The sequence below is a fragment of the Nannospalax galili genome, unplaced genomic scaffold (assembly GCF_000622305.1).
Source record: "Nannospalax galili isolate Female #2095 unplaced genomic scaffold, S.galili_v1.0 scaffold1402, whole genome shotgun sequence".
Lineage (NCBI taxonomy): Eukaryota > Metazoa > Chordata > Mammalia > Rodentia > Spalacidae > Nannospalax > Nannospalax galili.
In genome coordinates, this window is record NW_008348453.1 from 717,518 (window position 1) to 742,148 (window position 24,631).

The 24,631-nt window shown below is 44.2% G+C and overlaps 1 protein-coding gene across 5 annotated transcripts in view; it reads left to right on the forward strand.

Moving 5' to 3' along the window:
* The window catches only part of St3gal3 (ST3 beta-galactoside alpha-2,3-sialyltransferase 3), a 220,428-nt gene that overhangs the window by 106,418 nt on the left and 89,379 nt on the right, over positions 1-24,631 (forward strand). For all 5 annotated transcript variants that reach the window (XM_008845386.2, XM_008845387.2, XM_008845388.3 and 2 more), the window contains one exon: positions 16,806-16,898. In XM_008845386.2, the coding sequence (XP_008843608.1) occupies positions 16,806-16,898 (93 nt within the window). The remainder of the gene's footprint in view (positions 1-16,805; positions 16,899-24,631) is intronic.

The following is a 24,631-nucleotide window of genomic DNA, read 5'->3' on the forward strand; positions in this document are numbered from 1 at the left end:
CCCAGCTGTCCTGGAACTCACTATGTAGACCACGCTGGCCTCAAACTCACAAAGATCCGCCTGCTGCCTCTGCCTCCCGAGTGCACCATACCCAGCCAGAACTTATCTTTTAACTATGAAGCCTGATATTCAGGAAGATAGTACTTTTTTGTGGTTAAAAACATTGCCAGGCATAGTGGTACACGCCTTTAATCCCAGCACTCACTCGGGAGGCAGAGGCAAGCGGATCTCTGTGAGTTCAAGGCCAGCCTGGTCTACATAGTGAGTTCTAGGCCAACTGGGGCTACTGGGAGACCCTGACTCAAAAAGACCAAAAAAAAAAAAAAAGCTATAGAAGCCAGATCTGGAGGCTCACACCTGTTTACAATCCCTGTACTCAGGAAGAAAAGAGGATTTCCAGTTCCTTGCTAGCCTGGGCTATATAGCAGTGCAAGGCCATCCTAGGCTATAGGGAAAGACCAAAAGCCAAAAACAGGGACAGTGAGGTATCACAGAGGATAAAGACACTTGCTACCAAAAATTTGATCCCTGGGACCCACATCATGGAAAGAGAGAACTGACTCCTGCAAGTTGGCCTTTGACTTCCACACATGCACTGTGGCACACACACACGCACGCACGCACAATAAAAATGTAACTAGAAATTTTAAAACCAGAATCAGGCTGTAGAGTCAGGAATGGGTTTTAAAGGGCCAGGACCACATCTTACTAACTCTAATTTGGGACTTTTATTTAATCAGTAAGTCTCAGATTCCCACTCAAGAGTAAGGATAAAAGTACTGACCCAAGAATGAGATTTCAGCCTGCTCTGTTCCTTTATCATGTCTGGCAAACAGGGACAATGCAGCTTCCAAACAAGACCTGGAATCAGGTTGTCTCTTGCTCCGTATCTAACTTCACTTCACTTATGCATTTATTCATTTAGCAAAGTGGTAAACCCTTTTTTACTGGCCACTTACAAGAATGCTTTGTAGGTTGTGCAAAAACCTTTACAGCCTCCATGTGGTGTTTGTTTTTCTCACAAGTTTTTCCATCTACAACTACAACAGACATCTGATAAAACACTAAACAAGTCTTCTAAGGAAACAAAGCCAGGGGAGCCCTCCTGTTACCGTAATTCAACGCCCTGTGCATCTTTTAAAACCATTTTATTATTTTTTATTTTATGTGTGTGAGTGTATTGCCTGCATGTGTGTACATGTACCTATGTTGTACAATGCCCACAGAGGTCAGAAGAGGGCGTAAAATCCCCTGAAATGGGAGTCATGTGGATGCTGAGAACTGAACCTGGGTCCTCTGAGAGAGTAGCCAGTGCTCTTAACTGCTGAGCCATCTCTCAGCTTTGTGAATGGAACATAACTGAAAAGTCTAAGGCATATGTACCTCTTTATTAACTTAGTGAATGAGGCAGGGAGTTAATGGCCACAGCAAAAATACCACAGCAGGAGGTGGTACTTCTGGGTGGCATAAGCTAAGATGTTTTGGTGGTCTTTTTTTTTTTTTGTATTTTGTTTTTTATTTTTTTGGTCTTTTTGTCTTTTTGAGACAGGGTCTCCCTGTAGCCCCAGCTGGCCTGGAATTCACTATGTAGACTAGGCTGGCCTTGAACTCAGAAAGTCCACCTGCTTTTGGGATTAAAGGTATGCACCACCATACCTGGCAAGATGCTTTGTTTTTTAAAAAAAACAAAGATTATATAATGGTGATTTAGATGCATGAATGGAGGATGAAGAGGATTCCAGGGATTCCAGGATGCTTGGTATATGGACAAAAAACCTATCTCACAGAGGACAATTAAAATGGTGTTTTGAGAGGAGGTCTCTCTGAGGGAACATAATGGAAAGGTAGAGTAAGGAGTGGGTGAGAGAGAGCTGGCCCAGGAAGATGCAGAGAGCAGGGCCTTGAAGAGGGGAAGACTGACAGGGCACTGTGGGGGGAGTAAACAGGAGTCAGCAAAATGTGTGGGCTGCAAGGGGTGAGCGTTGATGGTCTCAAGGTTGCCATTGATCCTCTCCCAGGGCCAGGCATGCGGGCTGCTCATTGCTCACAGTCATAGCCTGACTGGAGAGACCAGGTATCACGTCTGGTCTCTTGGAGGGTCCAGACTGTCTGAAGTGGGTCTTCTGTGGTCTGCTTCAAAGTCAAGATTCCTGGGGCAAGGGTCCAGGGAGAAAAGTTCCTGAATCAACAGGGAAGCAAACACTTCCTCATTTGTTGAATACATTTCTTTTTATTTTTTTTTATTTTATTTATTATTTTTATTTTTTATGTGTATGTGTGTATTGCCTGCATGTAGGTAAGTGCACCCGTGTCGTGCAACGCCTGAAGACATCAGAAGTGGCTGTCAGACCCCCTAGGACTGGAGTTATGGACAATTGTTAGCTGCCATGTGGGTGCTGGGATTCGAACCCAGGTCTTCTGCAAGAACAACCAGTGTTCTTAACCGCTGAGCCATCTCTCCAGCCCCTACATTTCTTTCTAAAATTTTATTTTATTATTTTATGTGTGAGTGTTTTGCCTGCATGTATGTAAGTGCACCCATGTCATGCAATGCCCACAGAGGCCAGAAGAGGTCATTGGATCATCTGGAACTAGAGTTATCCATGGTTAGCTGCCTTGTGAGTCTGGAAACAGAACCCAGGTCCTCTGCAAGAGCAGTCAGTGCTCTTAACCACTGAACCATCTCTCCAGCCCCTTCAACACATTTCTTGAGCAGCCACTATGAGTCACCTGTTCTCCAAGGGTATATCAATGAGCAAGACAATAAAGGAGAAGTCTGGTAAGTTCTTCATCTCTAGGAAAGTAGTACGCACTGGGAAGAAAACGGAGCACAGCAAGGGAATGCTGCTGGGACACTGCAAGTTAAGTGGGTGGTCCCAGTAGGACTCCCTGGGAAAACGGCATTTCAGCAGAGACTGAAAGGAAGTGAGGCGGAGGCTCTGTCCCTGTCCCATCCCAGGGCACAGCATTCTACACAGGGCCCTAAGGAAATCTCAGGCTCGGGAATGTGACACCCTGAGTCTAGAAGGTGCCTGTTAGTCCCAGGGAGACAGGTCATCTGGATGCCTTGAAGGAACCAGATCCTGGTGCTTGGGGGTAGGTGGGGGCATGGTTCCTGAGCTCCCGTGAGACTCTCAGGATTTGATTAAGTGGGGGTTTTATCTACTGCATGTGGGTAGGTGCTCTGTGTTCTAAGAAAACTGTCTGCTGCTCATTGTGGTATTTTATAGTTACCAGGTGTGCAAGTGCATAGGGATTTAAATGCTCAGACTAATTTCATGAATTATTCTATGTGAAGACACAGAGGTGTGAAAGCTCAAAGCAGCAGCTTTTAACCCCCAGAGCCCTGTGAAAACCAGGCCAGTTGAGAAAGGTCTATAAATACAGGCTAGTCTAAAATGTAGCTGAAGGCTTCTGAGTATGGTGGCATGCACCTCTTCCCAGATGAGACAGGTGGCTGAGAGAGGAGGATCATGAGTTCAAGGCCAGGCAGAATTACATAGTGAGATCTTAAACTCAACAAAAACAAAATACAGGAACAACAGAGGTATTGGCTGGGGCTGGAGAGATGTCAGTGGTTAAGAGCACTGGCTGCTCTTACAGAGGACCTAGATTCAGCTCTTAGCACCCACATGGCAGGTAACAACTGTCCATAATTCCAATTCCATGCTATCCTGCTCACTCTTCTGGCCTCCATGAGTGTTGCACACATGTGATACATACCTACACATATGTAGGCAAAACACTCATACACATAAAAAGAAACAAAACAATTTTTAAAGAGAGGGAACTGAGGTGTGAAAAAATGGACTAGAGGGCTGGAGAGATGGCTCAGAGATTAAGAGCAATGACTGCTCTTGCAGAGGACCCGGGTTCGATTCCCAGCACCCACATGGCAGCTATGAACCGTCCTTGACTCCAGTTCCAGGGGAATCTGAAGCCCTCTTCTGACCTCCATGGCATTGCATGACATGGGTGCACTCACATACATGCAGGCAATACACTCATACACATAAAATAAAAATAATAAAATATTAAAAAAAAATAAAGGTGTGTGCCACCACACACAGCCTAAAAATATTTTTTTAATGCAACTAGAGGCGAATTTTTACATGAATGGATGAATTGGTGGACAGCTCTCTGAAATAGATATTTAAATGCTTTTAACAAATGAAAAAGTGTCAATTAAAAGGGGATGGGGGCATAAGCAATTTAGTCTTGTTCACAGAATCACATGTGATCAGGCAAGTACCTGACTGTCCTCTGACCTGTTCCACAATTTTTACTCTCCCACTAGTCAACATAGCTTTCTATTTTTATGCTGTTTATTTTGTACTGAGTTTGAAAAATTTTAGGCTTTCTAAGGGCAGGAATTGTCACTGTCCTCACAGGCGTGTCCACAGTGCTAATGCAGTGTTTGTGGTGCACAGTGAGCATTCAGCACATGTTCATTAAGTCAATTAAAAAAGCAAGGAGAGGGTGAGAGGAAGGTGGATAGATCCCAGCGCCAACCTTAAATAGCGATCCAATAAGATGCTCCACTACCAGATTTTGAAGGCATCTGGGTAGGAATGACAGGTGGCCCTTGCCTTACCTAGCCCCGAATTTCTCATCTCCTGGAGGGCCTCTCAGTTCAAGACCTGCTGCCACAGTCACACTGACTCCAGAGGGCATAGTATTTCTTTAATACTTCATCAAATGAGGGGAGAGAGGATGTGATTCTCTCTTGGTTTTTCTAAGCAAAGGTGAAAGCGTGACTTCTAAAGATGAAGACAACAGAGAAATGAACCTTGAAAATACAAGAAACACAAAGGTAGTCTCGCTTGCAAAAGACATGGTTCTTTTTATTGTAGCTTTTAAATTTGACAGGTAATTGTACATCTTTATGGATTCCAGTGGAGTGCTTTTATAAAGGGATGCCTATATACATTTGTATATTGTATATTGATCAACTCACTGTACTTGAGCTAGCCAACATTGCAAACGCTTACCATTTTCCTATAAGAATCAAAATCCTATTCCCCAGCTGTTTAAAATTATATGATACAATATTGCTAACTCTAATGGTCCTCTGTATGATAGAACACCTGAACTTATTCTCCTTTCCAGCTGTGACTTTGTACCCATTAATCAGTCTCTTCCCATCCACCTTGACCCTTGCTTTCCCTAGCCTCTGGTAAGCCATTCTCCACTACTATGAGCTCAGCCTTGTTAGATTCCACATGTGTGTGAAGTCATGCAGTGAAAATGCAGAATTCTTTCTTGACTGTAGCCAGCCTGGGCAGGGCCATTCATAGTTTATACCAGGAGAGCACAGCATTTCAGGACTTGGCCAAGCTCCTTGCTTCATAATTGCTAGACTGTCTCAGAGCCCACTGTTCAGAGACTTCCTCTTCTCCATGTGACCAAGACCCAGACAGTGAAATCCCTGCTTTGCAGCCCACAGGGATCTCTCTTTTCACAGTGGTTCTTGATCTTGACTGCATATTAGAATCCCCTGAGATTTTTTTAATCTTTCCAGGCAATTCTAATATGCAGCCAAACTGAGAGCAATTATGTTAAGGTTCTACTTGTCTGAGATCTCACCCCTTCCCTAGATGATTAATACCAAGACTAAATTTGTCTGCACATAGGGTATGTCTATGCAATGATTCATACCTAGGGTCTGACCACCTGCAGATTCTGGTTTATTTAGTTGGAACTGAAGCTCAGAGACTCCTAAGTATTAATAGTTCCCTGACTATTCTAATGTGCCAGGGTCAGAACCATGTGGGTATGACCTTCAAGCCCATCACTGTAATCATTCCTGAATACAGACTAATTTATAATCAGGGTAAAGGAGTTATATTCAGAATATACAGAGAAGTCTTAAAACTCAACAGTAAGACCACCAGCCTATTTTTAAAATGCACAAGGGGCTAGAGAGATGGCTCAGTGGTTAAGAGCACTGACTGCTCTTGCAGAGGACCCAGGTTCAATTCTCAGCACCCACATGACTGCTGCAAACCATCCTTAACCCCAGTTCCAGGGGAACCTGACACCCTCTTCTGACCTTCATGGGCATTGCATTACACAGGTGCACTTACATACATGCAGGCAATATACTCATACCTATAAAATAAAAATAATAAAAAAAATTTTAAATGCACAAAAGATCTGAACAGGTACTTCTCTTAAACAACATAGGGCATGCCTTTAATCTTAGCACTCAGGAGGCAGAGGAGGTGGATCTCTGTGAGTTCAAGGCCAACCTGGTCTACATAGCAAATTTCAGACTGGCTGCGGCTACAGGAAGACCCTGTCTCAAAAGAGAACCCCCCCCCAAAAAAAAATCAACATACAGGGGAACAGAGAGATGGCTCAGTGGTTAAGAGCACTGGTTGTTCCTGCAGAAGACCTGGGTTTGCATCCAGCACCCACATGGGGGCCAGCAACCGTCTATAACTCCAGTTCTAGCAGATCCAACACCCTCTTCTGTCCTCCTCAGACACTGCATGACACGGTACACTTATACACGTATAGGCAATACACTCATACACATAAAATAAAAATAAATTAGGGCTGGAGAGATGGCTCAACAGTTAAGAACACTGACTGTTCTTGCAGAAGACCCAGGTTTGAATCCCAGCACCCACATGGCAGCTAACAACTGTCCATAACTCCAGTTCCAGGGGATCCAATGGCCTCTTCTGTCCTCCGTGGGCATTGCACAACACAGGTGCACTTACCTACGTGCAGGCAATGCACTCATACACATAAAATAATAAATAAAAAATTTTAATTAATTAATTTTAAGAAAGACATACAGATGGGAAATAAGTACATGAGAAGGAGCTCATGCTGCATGGTATTAGTGAAGTTTAAACAGCAGTGAGAGGCCATCACGTGCCTTTATACTGACCAAGACGAAAACAAACACCTGACCAGCTCCAGGGCTGACAAAGAGGTGAACAAGGGACTTCTCATGTATTGGCAATGGGAATATGGAAGGTGCTGGCCACTTGCACCATTTGGCAGCATTTCCTGAAGCCAAATGCTCTCGCAACCATCTTCCAAGGTATTTACCCAATTCAGCTGAAATTCATACAAATGTCACATGACTATTTATAGACATTATACTCATGATTGTCAAAAACCAAAAGAAACAAGACAAACTGATACATCTAGACAGTGGGATATTCAGCATGGATGAACCATCCATCCTCACAAAGATGTGGAAGAGCCCTACGTGAGCATCTGGGTAAAGAAGGGCTACATACTGCATGATTCTAGCTATATGACCTTCCAAAAAAGGCCAGACTATAGAGACAAAAAGGATCAGTGACTGCCAGGTAGAAGGGAGAAGGGGAAAGTGATGAATAAATATGTATATGCCAAAACCCGTAGAACTTTATAACACAAAAAGTGAACTCTAATTACCTGTGGGCTATAATTGATAATTATTAATCATGATATGTACATTAGTACAAGATAATAATAGGGAAAATGGGAAGTGGCAAGTGGTGTGTAAGACCTCCATACTATCTGCTTGGTTTTTCTGTAAATCTAATAATCATAAAAATAAGGAATATTTTTAAAAATATTTTTTTATTTTTGTGCCTATGTGTGTGTTTGCATGTGTGTATGTGTACCACATATGTGCAGTTCCCATGGAAGCCAGAAGATGGTGTCAGATCCCTGGAACTGAAGATATAGACCGTTGTGAGCTGCCATGTGGGTGCTAGGAACCCAACCTGGGTCCTCTGCAAGAGCAAGTGCTCTTAACCACTGAGCCATCTCTCCAGCCCAAGCGTATTAATTTTTACAAATCAGGTTGGAATGTAGATCAGTAGTAAAGCATATGCTTAGAATATATGAGGCCCTGACTCATTCCCAAATAATTTAAAAATAATAATATAAACTAACAACCGGGGGCTTTGAAATCAGAAGTGCCTACAGATCTTCTTTCTGCTCCTGAACAATTAGTCTTTCCATTTTCTTGTTCATAAAATGATGCTATCTGTGAATCACAGACTTTCTAAAGATTCAACAATGTAAAAACAAACCCCTGGTGTTGCTCAATAGTTGCCGATTGTGTTCTTTCACTTTCTGTTGTTTGGCTTCCCCAAATATCTGACAAGGTTCCTTTCTTCTTCATGACCCCTTGATCGAGGTCTGCTCCTTTCTTTGACTGATGCATGCATTGCTCTGTGCATGAATTCTCCAGTGCAGACCACTGCCGTACAGCAGGACGATGCTCTGTCCCCGCAGACTTTGTTCCGTTGGTACTGATGCATGGGCAGTTCCCCAACGTGGCAGCTTGCGCTCCTCTGGCTTTGCATATATTCCGTCCTCTGTTGAGAATGCCCCTCAGCTCTCCCAGGCTGCTAGTTTCATCTTCTCACACCCTGTTGTGCATGACTCTGATTCTGCTTATCCTTGAAGGTGTTTTGTTTTGCTTTCGTTTTGTGTTTTGTTTTGTTTTTAACTTTTTACCTTTGAATTACCAACACAGAAGCATCAGTCTGAATGCTGTGCTTCTGAAATGTCCTCCAGAGCACCATGGGTAGAGGGGAGAATGAGCACAGCACTGAGAGCCCCCTTCAAGCAGCAGTGGTCTTTAAAATCACTCTCTGCATTCTATTCCATAATATGTGTGTGTAATTTTGATAGTGTCTTCTCCATATCTTCAGATACATTTATTACTACAGTAAGATGTCCTGTGTTTATCCTGAGGCTCTGCGTGCCCTGCCGTTATTATATCCCCGTGGGTTGAGCACCACTTTGAGGAAGCCTGAACCTAGTGGGTTTAGAGGCAATGATACCTGGAAATCCTAAGGACTTACCTGATGCTGGAAGTGGAAGGAAAGTCAGACACAAGTCTTCACTGTGATTTCAGTACAAATCTGTTGAGACAGCCCTCTGTGGTGCTCACATAGATGCTGGGTACCAGCTGATGACAAGCCCGTGAAGGCAGAATTGGCCTTATTCCTATCAGGCAGAAGTTTGGAGACAGCCAAGTAGGTTGGAAAGAAGAATCCAAATAAGAAGTGAAAGGAACAGGTTGTGGTTTTTTTCTACCTAAATTAGTGAAACTACGATCCTTCAGATGGAGCTAGAAGGAGCAGGGAGAGTGGAAGCACATCACAGCAGTGGGAACAGCGACTGGCAGATCCTTCCTGTTAGGGTTCCAATAGCAGCCCCCCTCTCCCCAACAGGGACCTACAGACTTTGGAGCCTGGAAAAGGGAACTTAGCTGATAAGCACCTTGACCTTTGAGGTCAAGAAGGACAAACTCTGCTGAGAAGCAGCCTGCCTTTCCTCTGACCTCCAAAGATAAGATAAGCAGAGTTCCTCTTAAGAGGAAAAGAAGATACTTCCACACCCTAATCCTACCTGCTTCCCCCTCCCTGATTTCTCCCCCAAACACCCCCCTTCCACACCCTAAAGCCCCCATATGTAAAGTCCCAGCTCACAACTTGTGAGCTGACATCTCGTGCGAAATAGATCTGTATCCCACTGAGAATTCCATCTGTGTCTCGGTGCCTTCATCCAACCGCTCGTGCTCTCCATCCTCGTGCTCTCCATCCGCGCCGCTCGCTCCCGCCCATTCTCTACCTATCACTTCCCTTCCACAGCACTGTCCTACCTGGTACAGGAGTCATTGATCTTCCCATTAGCCTTCATAGTCCAGCTATTTTAAGAATTATGGAAAGTCCCATCTTTCTGCCATTAAGATTTGCCAGTGTCCAATTTTTTGACATTGTGACTCGCCACTGTCATCTACAAATACGTTGGGCTGCGTTCATAACTCTCCTGGGATGCCTGCGGCCTGTGGGCCACAGGGTGGAATACAGCTGCTAAGTCAGTGCTCTTTCTACCAAAGACAGCCAGGGCTTTGGTGAAAAGAGGGGATGGGTCATGTGCCAGTTCACTCTCGTTAAAAAGAAAACAGCACAGCCGGCAAAGTAGTTCAGCACGTAAAGGTGCTTGCCACTAAGCCTAATGACCCGATGAGTTCAGGACCCACATGGTAGGAAGTTGTCCTCTCACCACCATACACATGCCCCTGGCCCCACAATAAATAAATAAAATGTAATTTTAAAAATGAGAAAACATACTTACCTTGGAGAAGAGCTACTCCAAGGGTGTACAAAGCCCAGCTGCTGGAGTCAACCAATTGCTCAGGCTGTGTGAGGAGTGATGGTTTATTCACAAGGATCTAGATGATGATGATGAACATGCTTACTATGCAGTCATCAATAGATCCTTCACTTCCTGTTCAGTTTCAGGAACCTTCTGGTCTGTTTTCTGGTCTGCCTCATTCGTGAAACCTTTTTCCTATCCTTTCACAAAAAGTAGGTGGCAGTCCTGTGATTCCCCAGTGCTTCTATAGAAGCAGTGCAGGCCTTGCCTCTCCGTTCTCCAGGACACTCACTTCAGCTGGTGACACATGTTCAGTCTACTGGGTTACTCTTGCTGATGCCCATGACTCTCACAGGGTGTGACTGTTTTGCTGATGATGACCACAAATGCCACCATCACCCAGAGCATGTGGGGAAAATGTGGAATGGGTTTTCTGGTTAAGTTTACCATATGAAATTTCAATAGTGTGAGCATAGGCCAGCACATCTTCCAACTGTCTTCTGGACTCTTCTAGTCCCACATGCCCAAGTGGAAGGCAGAGCTGCTTTAGAGGATTACATAAAGCTAGATTAGATCATAGATCCACTGCTGGGCACTTGGCTTGTACTCGGTATGTTAATGCCTTTGCTTTTTTCACTACCACCCAGAAAGAGGGTGTGCTTATATTTTTAAAGAAGTGAAGTGTGGAACAGTTGTAGCAGGTCCTTGGTAGAGGTGAGAATTGTCTATGCGGCAGCTCAGGCAAGCACACTGGGAAGTTTTCCGGGAGAACATCGTCTAACCAGGATGAAGACAATGGCCTGGCCCCAAGACAGGGTAAACTGCAGTAATGTCAGCTCCAGAATCCCTGATCAGGCAGGAGAAGACATAGTGCTTCAGAGTCTATCGTGGGAGGCCAGGCAGAAACTGTAAGGAAACCGGAGTCTGCACAGAGGAAGGTCGGTGACCTCCAGGCTGGAGGGACTTCAGACCTGCCACCTTGTGATTACAGAAAGAGACTGGTAACAGCCCAAGGAGCCCCAGCACAAGCATTTCTCCCTCAGTTCCTGCAGAGGGTCTTGTTACTTGACAAGGTCAGAGGAAAATCGGTCAGGACAAGCCATGGTTGTATCTCTGGTAGAGCACTCACCAAGCATGCACAAGGCCCTGGGTTCAATCCCTCGCATGAGGGGGCGAGTGGAGGAGGGAAAGAGGAACCATCCTTAAGGAAAAAAGTTCCATCTTGGAGCCTTGGAGGAGCTAGGACAGCATTTTAAGTTATTTTCTCATGTGAAGGCTGTTTTAGGAGAAAAAATTAAAATGGCATTGTTTACTAATAAAGTAAGATCACTAGGCTAAGCAAAGCTACTTCTACCATTTACCAATGGTGTGATTGTTCCAGAAGCAGCTGTTGTAATTTTAGATCTTCATCAGGAAGAGTAAAGGACAGGACTGAAGACTCAGTAATAATGACACGGCAAGGGTCTCCTACACGCGTCTTTCCCATGTGGTGATACTGACTGGCTGAGGCTGAATTGCTATTATCTCTTATGCTGTGGGCTAAGTGTGGGTATGCAGCCTTCTCCCATAAGTGCCCAGTCCTCTGTAAGATAGTTCTAGAAATTAGTCTGTTACCAGATGTCCATCAATGATCTGTAGAGTACTCAAGAATAGCCCTCAAACTCTTTTTTTCCCAGCCATCACCCCATACTTCTGTTGATTAACATTCCAAATAAAAGTGACTAGATGAGTTTTGTCCAACAGTCTGTTGGTATTATGTATTCTATACCATATGTGTTATTCTAAATTGGCAGGATCTACAAAACTTGTTTTACTTTTTAATTAACATATATTGATTATACAAAATAATGGATTTCATTGTGACATTTTCCTGCATATGTATAATTTGCTTTGATCATATTTACCCCCTAGTCCCCTCTGTTGTCCTCACCCCTTCATGTTCCCTTCATCTTCCCAGATTAGGACAGAAAGATATTTAAATGGACAATTGCTCATCAGTATAACAAGTATAAAAAATTCTAGCCAATTTTATCTCTAATCTCAGGTCCATGTCTGGTAGATCATGGTGCTGTCGCAGTTAGCCCAGGTAGTCAGAGATACTGTGATGGCAGACATTGGACCAGGTGCTTGCCCTTTCAAACATAAACCTATCATAACAATTTGAGAAGAAAGCACTAACCCAGTTTTAAAGATGTGGAAATATAGAGCTGGAAAGATGGCTCAGTGGTTAAGAGCACATACTGCTCTTTCAGAGGCCCCAAGTTCAGTTCCCAACACCCACATTGGGCAGCTTACAACTGCTTGTAACTCCAGCTCCAGGGGTTCTGATGTCTCCGGTCTCTGCAGGGACTGTACTCAGATATACACGCACACACACACACAATTTAAATAAAATTTTTTTAAAATGTGGAACTTAAGCTGGGGTATGGTGGCACACACTTTTAATCTCAGCACTCAGAGACAGAGGGAGAGGCAGGCAAATCTCTGTGAGATCAATGCTAGCCTAGTCTACATAGCTAGTCCCAGGCCAACTGGAGCTACAGGGTAACCTTGTCTCAAAAAAAAAAAAGGCCAAAAAAATGTGGACGTTAAGTGTATAGAACAGTTCAGTAACAGACCTCCTAATCACACAGTTGGTAAGTGATGGAACCAGGATAAAATCCACACAGAGTGATTCCATTGCTTCTGAATACTTGAGTAAATGAATGCAAGGAAGGGAGGGAAGGAGCTGGGAGAGAAAGAGTTTGGAGATAAGTGAGCAGGCTAAGATGAAAGCATGCTCAAGGTCACTGGAGGACCATGGGTGGGATGAGTTGGTTCTATTTCCTAAAGGATTCAGTGCTTAAATTGAGTTGGTATCACTGTCTCGGGCAGGTCAGGGAACAGAGCTAAGGCCAACCCTTCCACAGTTACACTAGATCCTTCTCCCTCGCACCACACCCTCTGTCCTGTCTCTGCTGCATCAGGAGTTTTTCCTCATTCTAGTCAGTGGATAGACATGCTCAGATACCTCTTACCCTCAAAAACAAGCAAGCCTCAGTCTCTTTACCCTGCTCCTCCTCCACCTATTATGGCATTTCTGTCTCCTTTATAGAAATCTCCTAAAAATAGACTGTTCTGATTCTAGTTCCTCTCCTGTTCCCTCTTAAATCCAGTGGAAACAGAGTTGTACCCTCCCCCAAACACTCCAGTGAAACAGCTATTGCAGAGGTCAGCAGTGGCCTCCATGTTGCCCAGTCCGGCTCTCCAGTCCAGGCCACACCTGAGCAGCCTACCCTGTTTGACACCACTGGTCCCTGTGGAACATCACATTCTCTCCTGATTATTTTCACCTTTAAAATTTTTTTTATTTTATGTGTATGAGTATTATGCCTACATGTGAAGTGCACCCATACCGTGCAGTGCCTGCGGAGGACAGAAGAGGGTGTTGGATTTGCTGGAACTGGAGTTGGGATAGCTAGCTGTTAACCCCCATGTGGGTGCTGGGATTCAAACCTAGGTCTTCTGCAAGAACAGCCAGTGCTCTTAAGTACTGAGCCATCCCTCCAGCCTCCTATTTTCACTTTTTTTTTTTGTCTTTTTGAGACATGGTCTTCCTGTAGCCCCAGCTGGTCAGAAGCTTACTATGAAGACCAGGCTGGCCTTGAGCTCACAGAGATCCTCCTGCCTCTGCCTACTGAGTGCTGGGAATAAAGGCATGTGCCACCACACCCAGGCTAGTTCCACGTTTTTTGAAAATTTCTTTTTATTTTATGTGTATGAGTGTTTTGCCTGCATGTGTGTAAATGTACCTGTGTCATACAATGCCTGCACAGGCCAGAAGAGGGTGTCAGATCCCCTGGAACTAGAGTTATGGATGATTGGTAGCCACCATGGTGCTGGGAGCCAAACCCAGGTCTTCTTTAACAGCTGAGCCATCTCTCAGGTCACTTTTTGTTTTTTTGAGATAGGGTCTCATTCTGTAGCCCAGCCTCCCAAGTGCTAGGATTATAGGCATGAGTCACCTTGCCTTTCTCTTGATTATTTTTCCTATCTAACCTTTAGCAAAGCAATTCAGTGCTGCGCTTCATCTCTCAAATATTGACCTTCCTGATGCATGTATTGGTCAAGGCAGCAGTGCTCCCTGTGATTGAATTTAGGCTCAAGCCAGGTGCTCAGAGCCTGACTCAGTTCCCACTGCACATGAGGAGAATAAACATGGGATTTTCAATCACTTGCCCAAGGTCACGAGCTTGTCAATGTCATCTATGGAGGCTTCTGATTCCAGATGTAACATTTCCATTTACTGCCCATTGCTCAGCCTGATTCCTCAAACTTGGCCCTTCTGAACAAAGTGGGGGTGGAAGTGAGGTTTTCTTTTGGGTTCCAGTCTGGTCATCTGGGCTTCCTCTAAAGTGCATGTGGTTTACACTCTTCACCCCAGGGACTCGGTAGTCACGTTCACAGCACAATGGGCACTCTTACTGGGTGAAATGCTCCATCTCCCACAGTGAAAGGCCAGCTGCAGAATAGGAGAAGAACAAGGGCCAAATGATTTAATCAGACATGGGGGGGGGGTGCTCCTGGCATTTGGAGTGAGTGCCTAGAGAAACTAACTGTTCTGGCCCGAGGGAGCTGACGACCATTAATCTTGGTGGGTTTGACCGATGACTGCCCCAGAGGTCCCAGCCTGCGGTATGACTCAGAGTCCCCAACACTCTCCCTATTCTTCTCTCTCTGGGACATTCAGGAGGCCATTTCTAAGGCATTTTAATTTGGTAATAATTGACATGAACCACTATACCCAGACTTGCTTTCTAAATGAGGGTTGGTAGTGTTCATCATCCATGGCATTCGACTACCTTTCACTGAGAAGAGTAGATTCCCACCTGTCATGTTGGGCACCCACATCCCTGCATGCCAGCTGACCAGCACTTTCTCCTCCCCTTCATGAGTGCCCCCCTCAGCCCTTCTTCATCAAACACCTTTGAAGAGCTGAGGGTATAAAATGGGGAGAGGAAAGGTGGCCAGAGGTTTGTCTGTTGTGCATTTAGTATTACAATGCCCCCTGTTAAGACTAGCAGGCGCCATCTGTCTTCCAACTTCTTTGTAAACTTTCTGGAATTCAGAAAGACCACAGAAACCCAGTACAAGTTGGGCAACCCCGAGGGTGGAGGGTCAGGAGACATGGCATGAAGGCACTCAAAATGTCGCAGTGCTGTGTACATACTTCCAAAGAGAAGGGCGAGGCCTTCTTGACCCTCTTTTCTACCCATATCCGGCCATGTCAGCCACTCCTACTGGTGCCGGGCTATGTGCCAGCCTCCGTGATCGTGTTGCTGGTGGTGTCATGTGAGTAGCTCCAGACAAGAGCAGATGCAGCTGCATAGACTTGGTCCAGCTCTCCATTTTTCCAAGCCCCTAGTGTCCGTTTGTGGTGCATGGCACCCACTCTCAGGACTGTTGAGAGAAGGAACTGAAAACTATCTAGAGTGTGTTAGTCACTGTGCTTAGTCCAAAAGCTTCCAGTAAGTTCGGTAATTGCACTGACGTCTATATTTCATTTCCAAAATACAGTTGTTTACATAGGAAAGTACTGTTTTTCTCCTGTTAGGACCTTTGCCTTTCTTTTGCCTACCAAATAAAGTCCTCGCGCCACACTCAGTATTTGCATTTCAGGCTTTGCATTTTGTTGGTAGGGAAGGCTTAAAAATGGAGACTTCTGGTGGGTGTGGTGGCGCACACCTTTAATCCCAACACTTGGGAGGCAGAGGCAGGTGGATCTTTGTGAGTTGGAGGCCAGCCTGGTCTACATAGTGAGTTTCAGGACAGCTGGGGTTACAAGGAGATCCTGTCTCAAAAAGACAAAAGACCAAAAAAAAAAGGAGACTTCTAAAAGTCTGAACTCAGTGAGTAGTCATTTGCATAAGGCCCTGGACTAGGCCCCCAGGGGTGAATCGAACTTGACACCCAGCAGGGGGTGACATTGTCCCAGGCTTTCTAGAACAGGCACACAAGCCCCACCCCTCAATCCCTGCTGAAAGCCATGCTGAGGCCTGACTTGCTTTCCAGCCCCACCCAGCAGACCAACTGGACATCAGAGAATTGGCAGCAGGCCCAAGGGCCAGGGTGGAAGAGGTTGGAAATCAGAGTGGGCATCTAGCAAGGTTTCACTCAGTGACCCAGCAGTTTGTGCCTCTAGCCCAAAGTCAGTTAGGGATACATTAGTAGCCCAGTAACACACGTTTTCAGGCCACTGTGAATGGTTTCCACTAGGTGGGTCATAGTGGGGATAGAAAGGATAAAAGCAGAGGAGAGTGGTATCTAGGGACATACTAGAAGGGTGGAAGGGCCAGTGCCTCTGGCTATATCAAGGCCTGAGCGGCTCTGTCCTGTAGCACTCAAGTGCCACCAGCCCAATTGTGGAACCTGGTTGTGATCCTGATTTCCTCAGGGTCAATCAGGCTTATTGCAAAGAATCTTTGCGACCTTTTGCAGAGACCTTTGAGGGACCTTGTTTATTGAGCTAATTCTCTTAGGGACTTGGGGTTTGATCCCTAAACCTTGATATGGAAAAGGGCTGTAGAACCTACCTCAGGGAAGGACGCTATTCTATTCAGCCCCTGTGGCTCTTCATGAATTGATAATGTACTGACTGCTCAGTGCCTGTGGCAAGATGTGACCTTCCTTCTCTCCCACAGGCCAGCCGAGTTAGCTACCAAGTACGCAAACTTTTCAGAAGGAACTTGCAAGCCTGGCTATGCTTCAGCGCTGATGACTGCCATCTTCCCTAGGTAAGTGCTTCTTTCCTCTGATGCCTGTATAGTGTGAGCTTTGGCCCAATAGTGAGACCTGGGCCCTTGGGTTTCATGACCTTAAGTCACTGGTGTTGTAGGACTCAGTTTTGGCTGACCCCACCCAATCTCACTGTGCAGTTGCTACAGTATACTATATCTACCTCTAAGAGTTGCACCTGGCCATACAGCTTAGAGGCCAGAGAGGAGGTAGAATTTGTGTGGCTGTCCTAGAAGCCTGGTGTCCAGAGCCACCAGACCAGGCTGCCTGGCATAAACACTTCTAGTCCTGGTTAGCACTGATCAATCCAAGCTGAGTCCCAGAGACTGACTTCAGGAAGACCTAACCAAGTGAAACAAGGATGAAGACTGTTTCCTGCCGCTGTCTACGTTTTAGCACCTATCCCCTGTCCACTTTGCATTCTGGGGCACCTGATTTCCTTGACTTTAAGCTTGCCAAAGGAATCTGTGCCTAACCTAAGACATTCCTTGTCAAGTGCCATTAACAGGCCTTAGTGTGGAATAGGGACTAAAGAGCTGAGACTGCCTTGTCTTGTCTCGAGTGCTTGACAATGTCAGAATCCTTCAGAAAGCGGTGGGAGCTTCCAACCTGGGATGAAGGAAGGGCTGCTCAGGACCCTCTGGGCATTGAGATGTAGCACTCTGTCCCCTGCAAGAGGCCTGGGGGCAGCTCTGCTCTCTGGGAAGGACATGCATCCCATCTTTAGGAGGCTGAGGCGAGGGCACACAACAAAGTTGCAGAGGAATGCTGCGAAGCAGCTGACCCCAAAGCAAGAAGCCCATGATCTTGGGTTGAACACTGTTCCCTTCTCCCTTGTAACCAGTCCCACTTAGCTCTTTGTGAAAAGCAGGCCTAGAGTACCTGGGGCTGAGATAGAGCTCCCTTGGTCTGGGATCTGCCTTCTGAATTGACTCCCATTGCCTTAAATCCTCTAGCTGTTGTTTGCATCTTTAAAGTGTCTAGAACTGTGCTCTGTATTCTTACACGCTTTCACAAGCCTACAAGACTCCATCCCTGAGCCTAGGCATTGTGAGTTTTTCTTGACATGGACCACAGTTTTCTCCTTTTTCTAACAGAAAATAGTGTGTGTGTATGTGTGTGTGTGTGTGTGTGTGTGTGTGTGTGTGCATACGTGGAGGGGAGGGGGGTTACGACTCAATTAATGCAAAATGCCCCTCTTGCCCTCTTCCCCAGAGACAGCCACTATGATCACAAATGGAGCACATTGACTGTTTTGTTCTATAGTTTCCTTTTACTTGTAAAAATATGTTAGAGATTATGCTACTACTTGTATATGTTGTTCCATCTCTTTTTCTGTTTTAATTTATTTTGGGGGTGCCTAGGACCAAACCCAATGTCTACCTCTAAACTATCCACTAAGTCCCCCATATCGTTTTTTTAATTATTGCATAATATATCATTGTATAGATACATTGTAATTTTATTAAAGGTAGGATTTGTTGAAGTTTAATTTGTATACAGTCAAATTGACCTTTTAGTGTAATTCTGAGTTTTGCATACTTTGTGTGACCACCACAGGCATTAGGAGCACATTCTCATCTCCTTCCAAATTCCCTGTGTTCCTTTATAGTTAGGTCCCCTTTCACCCTCAGCCCCTGACAATCACTGACCTGTTTTCTTTCCGGGTAGTGTTTCTAGACTAACAAATGAACAAAATCATAGTATGAAGCTTTTGAGACAGCTTCTTTCGTTTAGTGTACTGCATCCATTTTGTACAATCCATGCATCTGTATATGCTAGTTGTTGCTTTTGGTTGCTGAATAGTCTTCAAACTGTCTGTCTACTCAGTCTGTCTACTAACAAACAGTCCATCTACTCAGAATTCAAAAGACATATAAGCTAATTTCAGTTTGAGACAATTATAAAGAAAGCTACTATAGAGGTTTTATCTTGGAGGAGGTAATCAACAGCTACCTAATTGGACTTAAAGCCCACTCAATGGGAGAAAACTTATATCTGGTACTGTAAACCTAGCCAGATACACATAACTGGAGAGGTCATAGGTCTTAGAGAAAACCCAAGGCTCTCATATCCCTAGACAAATGTAATTTCTTACTATGTGCAAAATATGGATCCTTAAATTTATAGTCAAGTAAGTAGGTGGGCGTGGTGTCACATGCCTTTAATCCCAGCACTCAGGAGGCAGGCAGATCTCTGTGAGTTCAAGGCCAGCCTGGTCTACTTAGTTCCAGGCCACCTGGGGCTACAGGGAGACCCTGTCTCAAAAAGATAAAACAACAACAAAAAATTACGGATAAGTATCCCAGGCACCACCCATCAAAGTAGCTTCTTTTTCAACAGACAGAGATTATTACAGAGTTATGCCACTAGTCACACACAGAGATTTTCTGTGAATTGCCCAAGCGTAAGTGGCACATTTAGGATGCAACCTCTACACCTAAGACTTACAGAACATAGAACAAGGCATAAAAAGAACACTAATGCATCTTCTAGTTCTCATCAATGAAGCTCCCTTGTGCAACAGAGGACCAGGAACACAAAAGGTCACACATGGCCAAAAGGCAGCGAATAAGAGTTGGCAAAGTGTGGGTCCTTGGACAGTTCTCCTATATTGAGGTCTACCCACCCAGGGTTCAGGGACCATTGCAGAAGAGGGGGTGGAAAGAGTGTAAGAGCCAGGGAGGAGGTACATGACCATATGGAAATAGTCCTGCAGGTGCCTGGGACCCTTCTCATACAAATCTACAGCAATGGTGTCAGCACGCACAAGACCCATGCAAACTTAGGCAGACAAAAACCCAGCACAGAACTGTAGAAATGAACAGCAAGCTCCAATCTTAGTTGAAGATTGGTAGCTGATTACTGCTGGGTGAGGAAGAGCTGATCTTGAAGAGATAGGCTGGTGGATGAACTTGTACTGAGGGACACTAACTTTACATAATAGGTCTTAATACAAATGACAGAATGTATGAACTGCAGTGGAGGGCTATGGGAGGGTGTCAAAGGGGAAAGGATATAAAGATGATTTTATGTATGAAGTACACAAAAATTCAATAAAAATTAATTCAAATTTTTTATGCATTATTTTTATTTTATGTGTATGGGTATATTGCCTGCATGTATGTGAGTGCACCCGTGTCATGCAATACTTCAGAGGTCAGAAGAGGGCTTCGGATTTCCCTGGAACTGGAGTTAAGGACAGTTTGTAGCTGCCATGTGGGTGCTGGGAATCGAACCCAGGTCCTCTTCAAGAGCAGCCAGTGCTCATAACCACTGAGCCATCTCTCCAGCCCCTAAAAATTATTTTTAAAAACTACTATAGCACTAGGGCTTTTGGGGGAGAAAAAACTCTTCAAACATATAGTACAGGCTTTTGTATGAACATATATGTTCATTTTTCATGAGTAAATACCTATGAGTACAATGACCAGATCCTGTGTTATACGTAAGTCTTACTTTGTAAGATACTGTCAGACTGTCTTTGAACATGATTGTACTGTTCTGCTGTCCAACCAGTAATGTATGGGTGTTCCAACTGTTGGATGTTCTTGCCATCTGTCTTTTTCATTTTAGCCACTATATAATAATATAATTTATAATAATATCTCTCTGTTCTTAGCTAGTCTTTTACTAATAACTGATAATACTATTTTTCTAGGGGCTTACTTTTCATTTGTTTATCTTTATGGAACTTTCTATTTCAATCTTTTGCTGTTTTCTAATTGGCTATCTTATTGAATTGCAAGTTCTTTAAATATTCTGGATAGACTCTGTCAGATAAATGACTTTTTTTTTCTGCATCCCTGCCCACCTCGCCGACATCCCCATGACTTTCTTTTTTAATATAATATTTTTACTCTTGAGAATTTTATATGTGCATACATGTATTTTGATCATACTCACTCCCACTCCTCCCCCTAACTCCTCCCAGATGTACTTCTACCCCCTCAACTTCACATTGCCCCCCCCCTACTTTTTTATAACCCATTGAGTCCAGTTTATGCTACCCATATACTCATGGATGTGGGGCCATCCATTGAAGCATGGTCAGCCTACCAGGGACCATACCCCTAAAGAAAAATAACTCTCCCTCCCCTAGCAACCATCAGCTGTCAGTCAAGTCACTTTTCAGACAGGGGTATGGGCTCATGAATCCTTTCTCCTTCCATGCTAGAATGTTGACTGCCTTGATCTTGGGCAAGTCTTGTGCAGGCAACCACAGCCATTGTCAGTTCATGAGTGCAGTGTACCGCATATCTAGAAGACACTGTTTTCCCCTGGCTTTCCCCAACCTCTGGCTCTTACAATCTTTCCACCCCCTCTTCTTCAATGTTTCCTGAGCCCTGGGGAAGGGAATAAATGGTTTTCTTGTTATTCTCTTAATAAACACGAAGTCCCAATTTAATCACCTTATTTTTCTTTTATGTATTATACTTTTGGTGTTGAATCTAAGAAATCTTTCTCAACCCCAAGATCAAAAGGGGTTTTTCTTGTTTTTGTCTTGAATTGTTATGGGTTTAGTGCTAACATTTAAGCCTCTGACCTGTTGAGAGTTCTTTTTTATATATAGTGGAAAGTAAGGGATAAGATTCCCTTTCTGCATATAGATGTTTACTTGTTCCAGAACAGTATGTTGAACACCCATACATACACACTGAATTACGTTGGTGTGTTTATCGACTATCAGCTGAACATGTCATGTGCATGGGTATTCTGGTGGTCTTTGCCTTTGAGCTAATGCCTTACACAGCTGGACAGTCATGTCTCCTATTACTAAAAACAGCTTTATTCCTTCCCAATGTGAATTCCTCTTCTTTTTAATTTATTTTATTTATTAGTATTGTGTGTGTTTATGACATGTATGTGTGGGTGTGCATCCATATGGAAATAAGAGGACAGCTTTGGAGTCGATTCTCTCCTTCTACCTTTTTGTAGGTTCTGGGTATCAAACTCAGTTCATCAGGCTTCATGGCAAGTACTTTTACCCACTGAATCATTTTGCCAGCCCAAATACCTCTTACTCTTTGTTCTTGCCTTACTAATTGAATAGACTCTTTGATGTGGTATTGATATTGAATAGAAATGATTATTTACGTCATTAGCTCTTTGATATCAGCTCACCCTCACCCTTCTCTCATCTCTGGCCATGTTGGGGGAGGTGGATGAGCCCGAAAGTTCCAACCCTCTAATTGCAGGGTCGGTCCACCTGAAGTCAGCCCTCATTTTGAGGCCCTTCAGGAGTCCAATGCAAGTCTCTTCATTAAAGCAAAAGATGTTCCTATTATCTAGAAAATTCCAAGGAACTTGGAATTCTGTGTCAGATGCTCCTGTCACTCAGAAAATTGCAAAGGTCTTGGGAGCTCTGTCTGGGTCAGGAACGAAGGTCAAAGACAAAATATTAAAGATTCCCCACCACACACACAAAGACATGAAAGTAGGACTTGCTGGAAGGAAGAAGGGGTTCAAACGCAGGAGTGGAAGATGAGGGAGAGTAATGAGGGGTGGAAATGACCAAAGCGCGTCATAGACATGTACGAAGGTGTCAAAGAATGAGAAAAAGGATATTAAATTTTTCTTCATTTTCTTCTAGTGTTCTTATCTACAAATTTTTAGGAGGTCTGTGTCAGGAACCAAAGGCAGAGACCTAAAAAAGCAAAATAAAATTCTGTATACGTTTTTTTCTAACTTTGCTTAATGACTTCACTTTGTCCCATGAACTCTTTTGGTATGTTTTGCTGAATTTCTGTCATAGCCTCTGGTGTCGATTTGATACAAACCTAGGAACAAACCTGGGAAAAGGGACCCTCAACTCAAGAATTGCCTTGATCAGAATGGTCTGTGGACATGTATGTGAGGCATTTTCTTTCTTTTTTTGGGGGGGGGTGTCTTTTTTGAGACAGGGTCTCCCTGTAGCTTCTCTTGGTCTGGAACTTGCTATGTAGACCAGGCTGGCCTTGAACTCCCAGAGATCTGCCTGATGAGGCATTTTCTTTTCTTTCTTTCTTTTTTTTTTTCTGTCTTTTTGAGACAGGGTCTCCTTGTAGCCCCAGCTGTCCTGGAACTCACTATGTAGACCAGGCTGGCCTCGAACTCACAAAGATCCACCTGCCTCTGCCTCCCAAGTGCTGGGATTAAAGGCGTGCGCCACTACACCAGGCTGAGGCATTTTCTTAATTACTAATTAAGAAACTGTAGGAGGGCCCAGTAGTGGATTCCCCAGGCAGGTGGGCCTAGACTGTGTAAGCAAGCTGGCTCAGCAAGCCAGAGGGAGCAGGCCAGTAAGTACAGTTCTTCCCTGGTTTCTGCTACAAGCTCTTGCCTTGAGCTCCTTCCTGCCTTTCTCCTCTAAAGAAGCCTTCTCTTTAAAGTCTAGCCTTTTTTGGCCTACCTAAACTTTGACATGTTTGCTCAACTCAGAAAGACCACCACATCCTGTTTAGACTCCCCATCCTTGCACTGTGGGGTGGACACTGTCACCAGGTAGTAACCAGGCCCTTACAGGGATCTCTGCACTTGCCCCATTGTTCCATGATGGCTGAAAGTAGAAGTCCCTCATTCTGCTTGTTTTGAAACAGGGTCTCATGTAGCCCAGACTGGCCTGGAACTCATGTAGCTGAGGCTGGCCTCAATCTCCCAGAGATCTGCCTGCCTCTGCTTCCTGAGTACTAAGATTACAGACATGCACCACCATTCCCAGCTCCTCTCATTCTTCTTCATATAGCATTCCACCGTATAAGTGTTCCATACTTCAGCTAACTGGTTACCTTTGGATGGACAAGTTCCAGACTTCACTCTTAGAAATATTACTTTAAACCAGGCATGGTAGTGCATGCCTGCTGAAGCTACAAGGAGACCCTGTCTCAAAAAAAGAAAAGAAAAAAAAATATTACTTTAGGGGCTGGAGAGATGGCTCAGTGGTTAAGAACACTGGTTGTTCTTGCAGAAGACCCAGGTTCGAATCCCAGCACGCACCTGGCAGCTAACAACTGTCCATAACTCCAGTCCCAGGGGATCCTACAGTCTCTACTGATTTCTGCGGGCATTGCATGACTCGGGTGCACTTACCTACATGCAGGTAATACACACATACACATAAAATTAAAAATTTTTAAAAAGATTAACCATCACACTTGTTTTTGTCATCTGTTATCTTTAGTTTTATTATTTATATTTATGTTGTCAATCCGTTAATTTTTGTTTTTGTTTTTTGGTGTTAGGAGTGAGGTTGGAGTCTAGATTTCTTCTTCTCCTATTCCTACTCCTTTCTTCTTTTATACAGGGAATTACTATTTCTTGATACTTTGACCAAGAAACATTGAGTACATGCAAGGTTTTGATTTATGTATTATAGTATCATAATTTTTTGAAAATATAAAGAAACAGTTTTACTTTAAATACCAAGCAAAATCAACTTTACAAAAGAATTTTATCAATGCAAATTAGTTTTAAATATAAGGAAAAATTGGATACACATGCATCAAATTGTGCTTGTATTCAACATGATAAGCACACTTCCAAACAGGTTCATATGAACAAAAATGCTTAAACACATGCAGTAGTATACCCGTTAACCAGCCACATATCAACCATCATTTTCCAAGACCATAATTTTTTTTTTTTTTTGGTCTTTCTGAGACAGGGTCTCCCTGTAGCCCCAGCTGTCCTGGAACTCACTATGTAGACCAGGCTGGCCTTGAACTCACAGAGATCCGCCTGTCTCTGCCTCCTG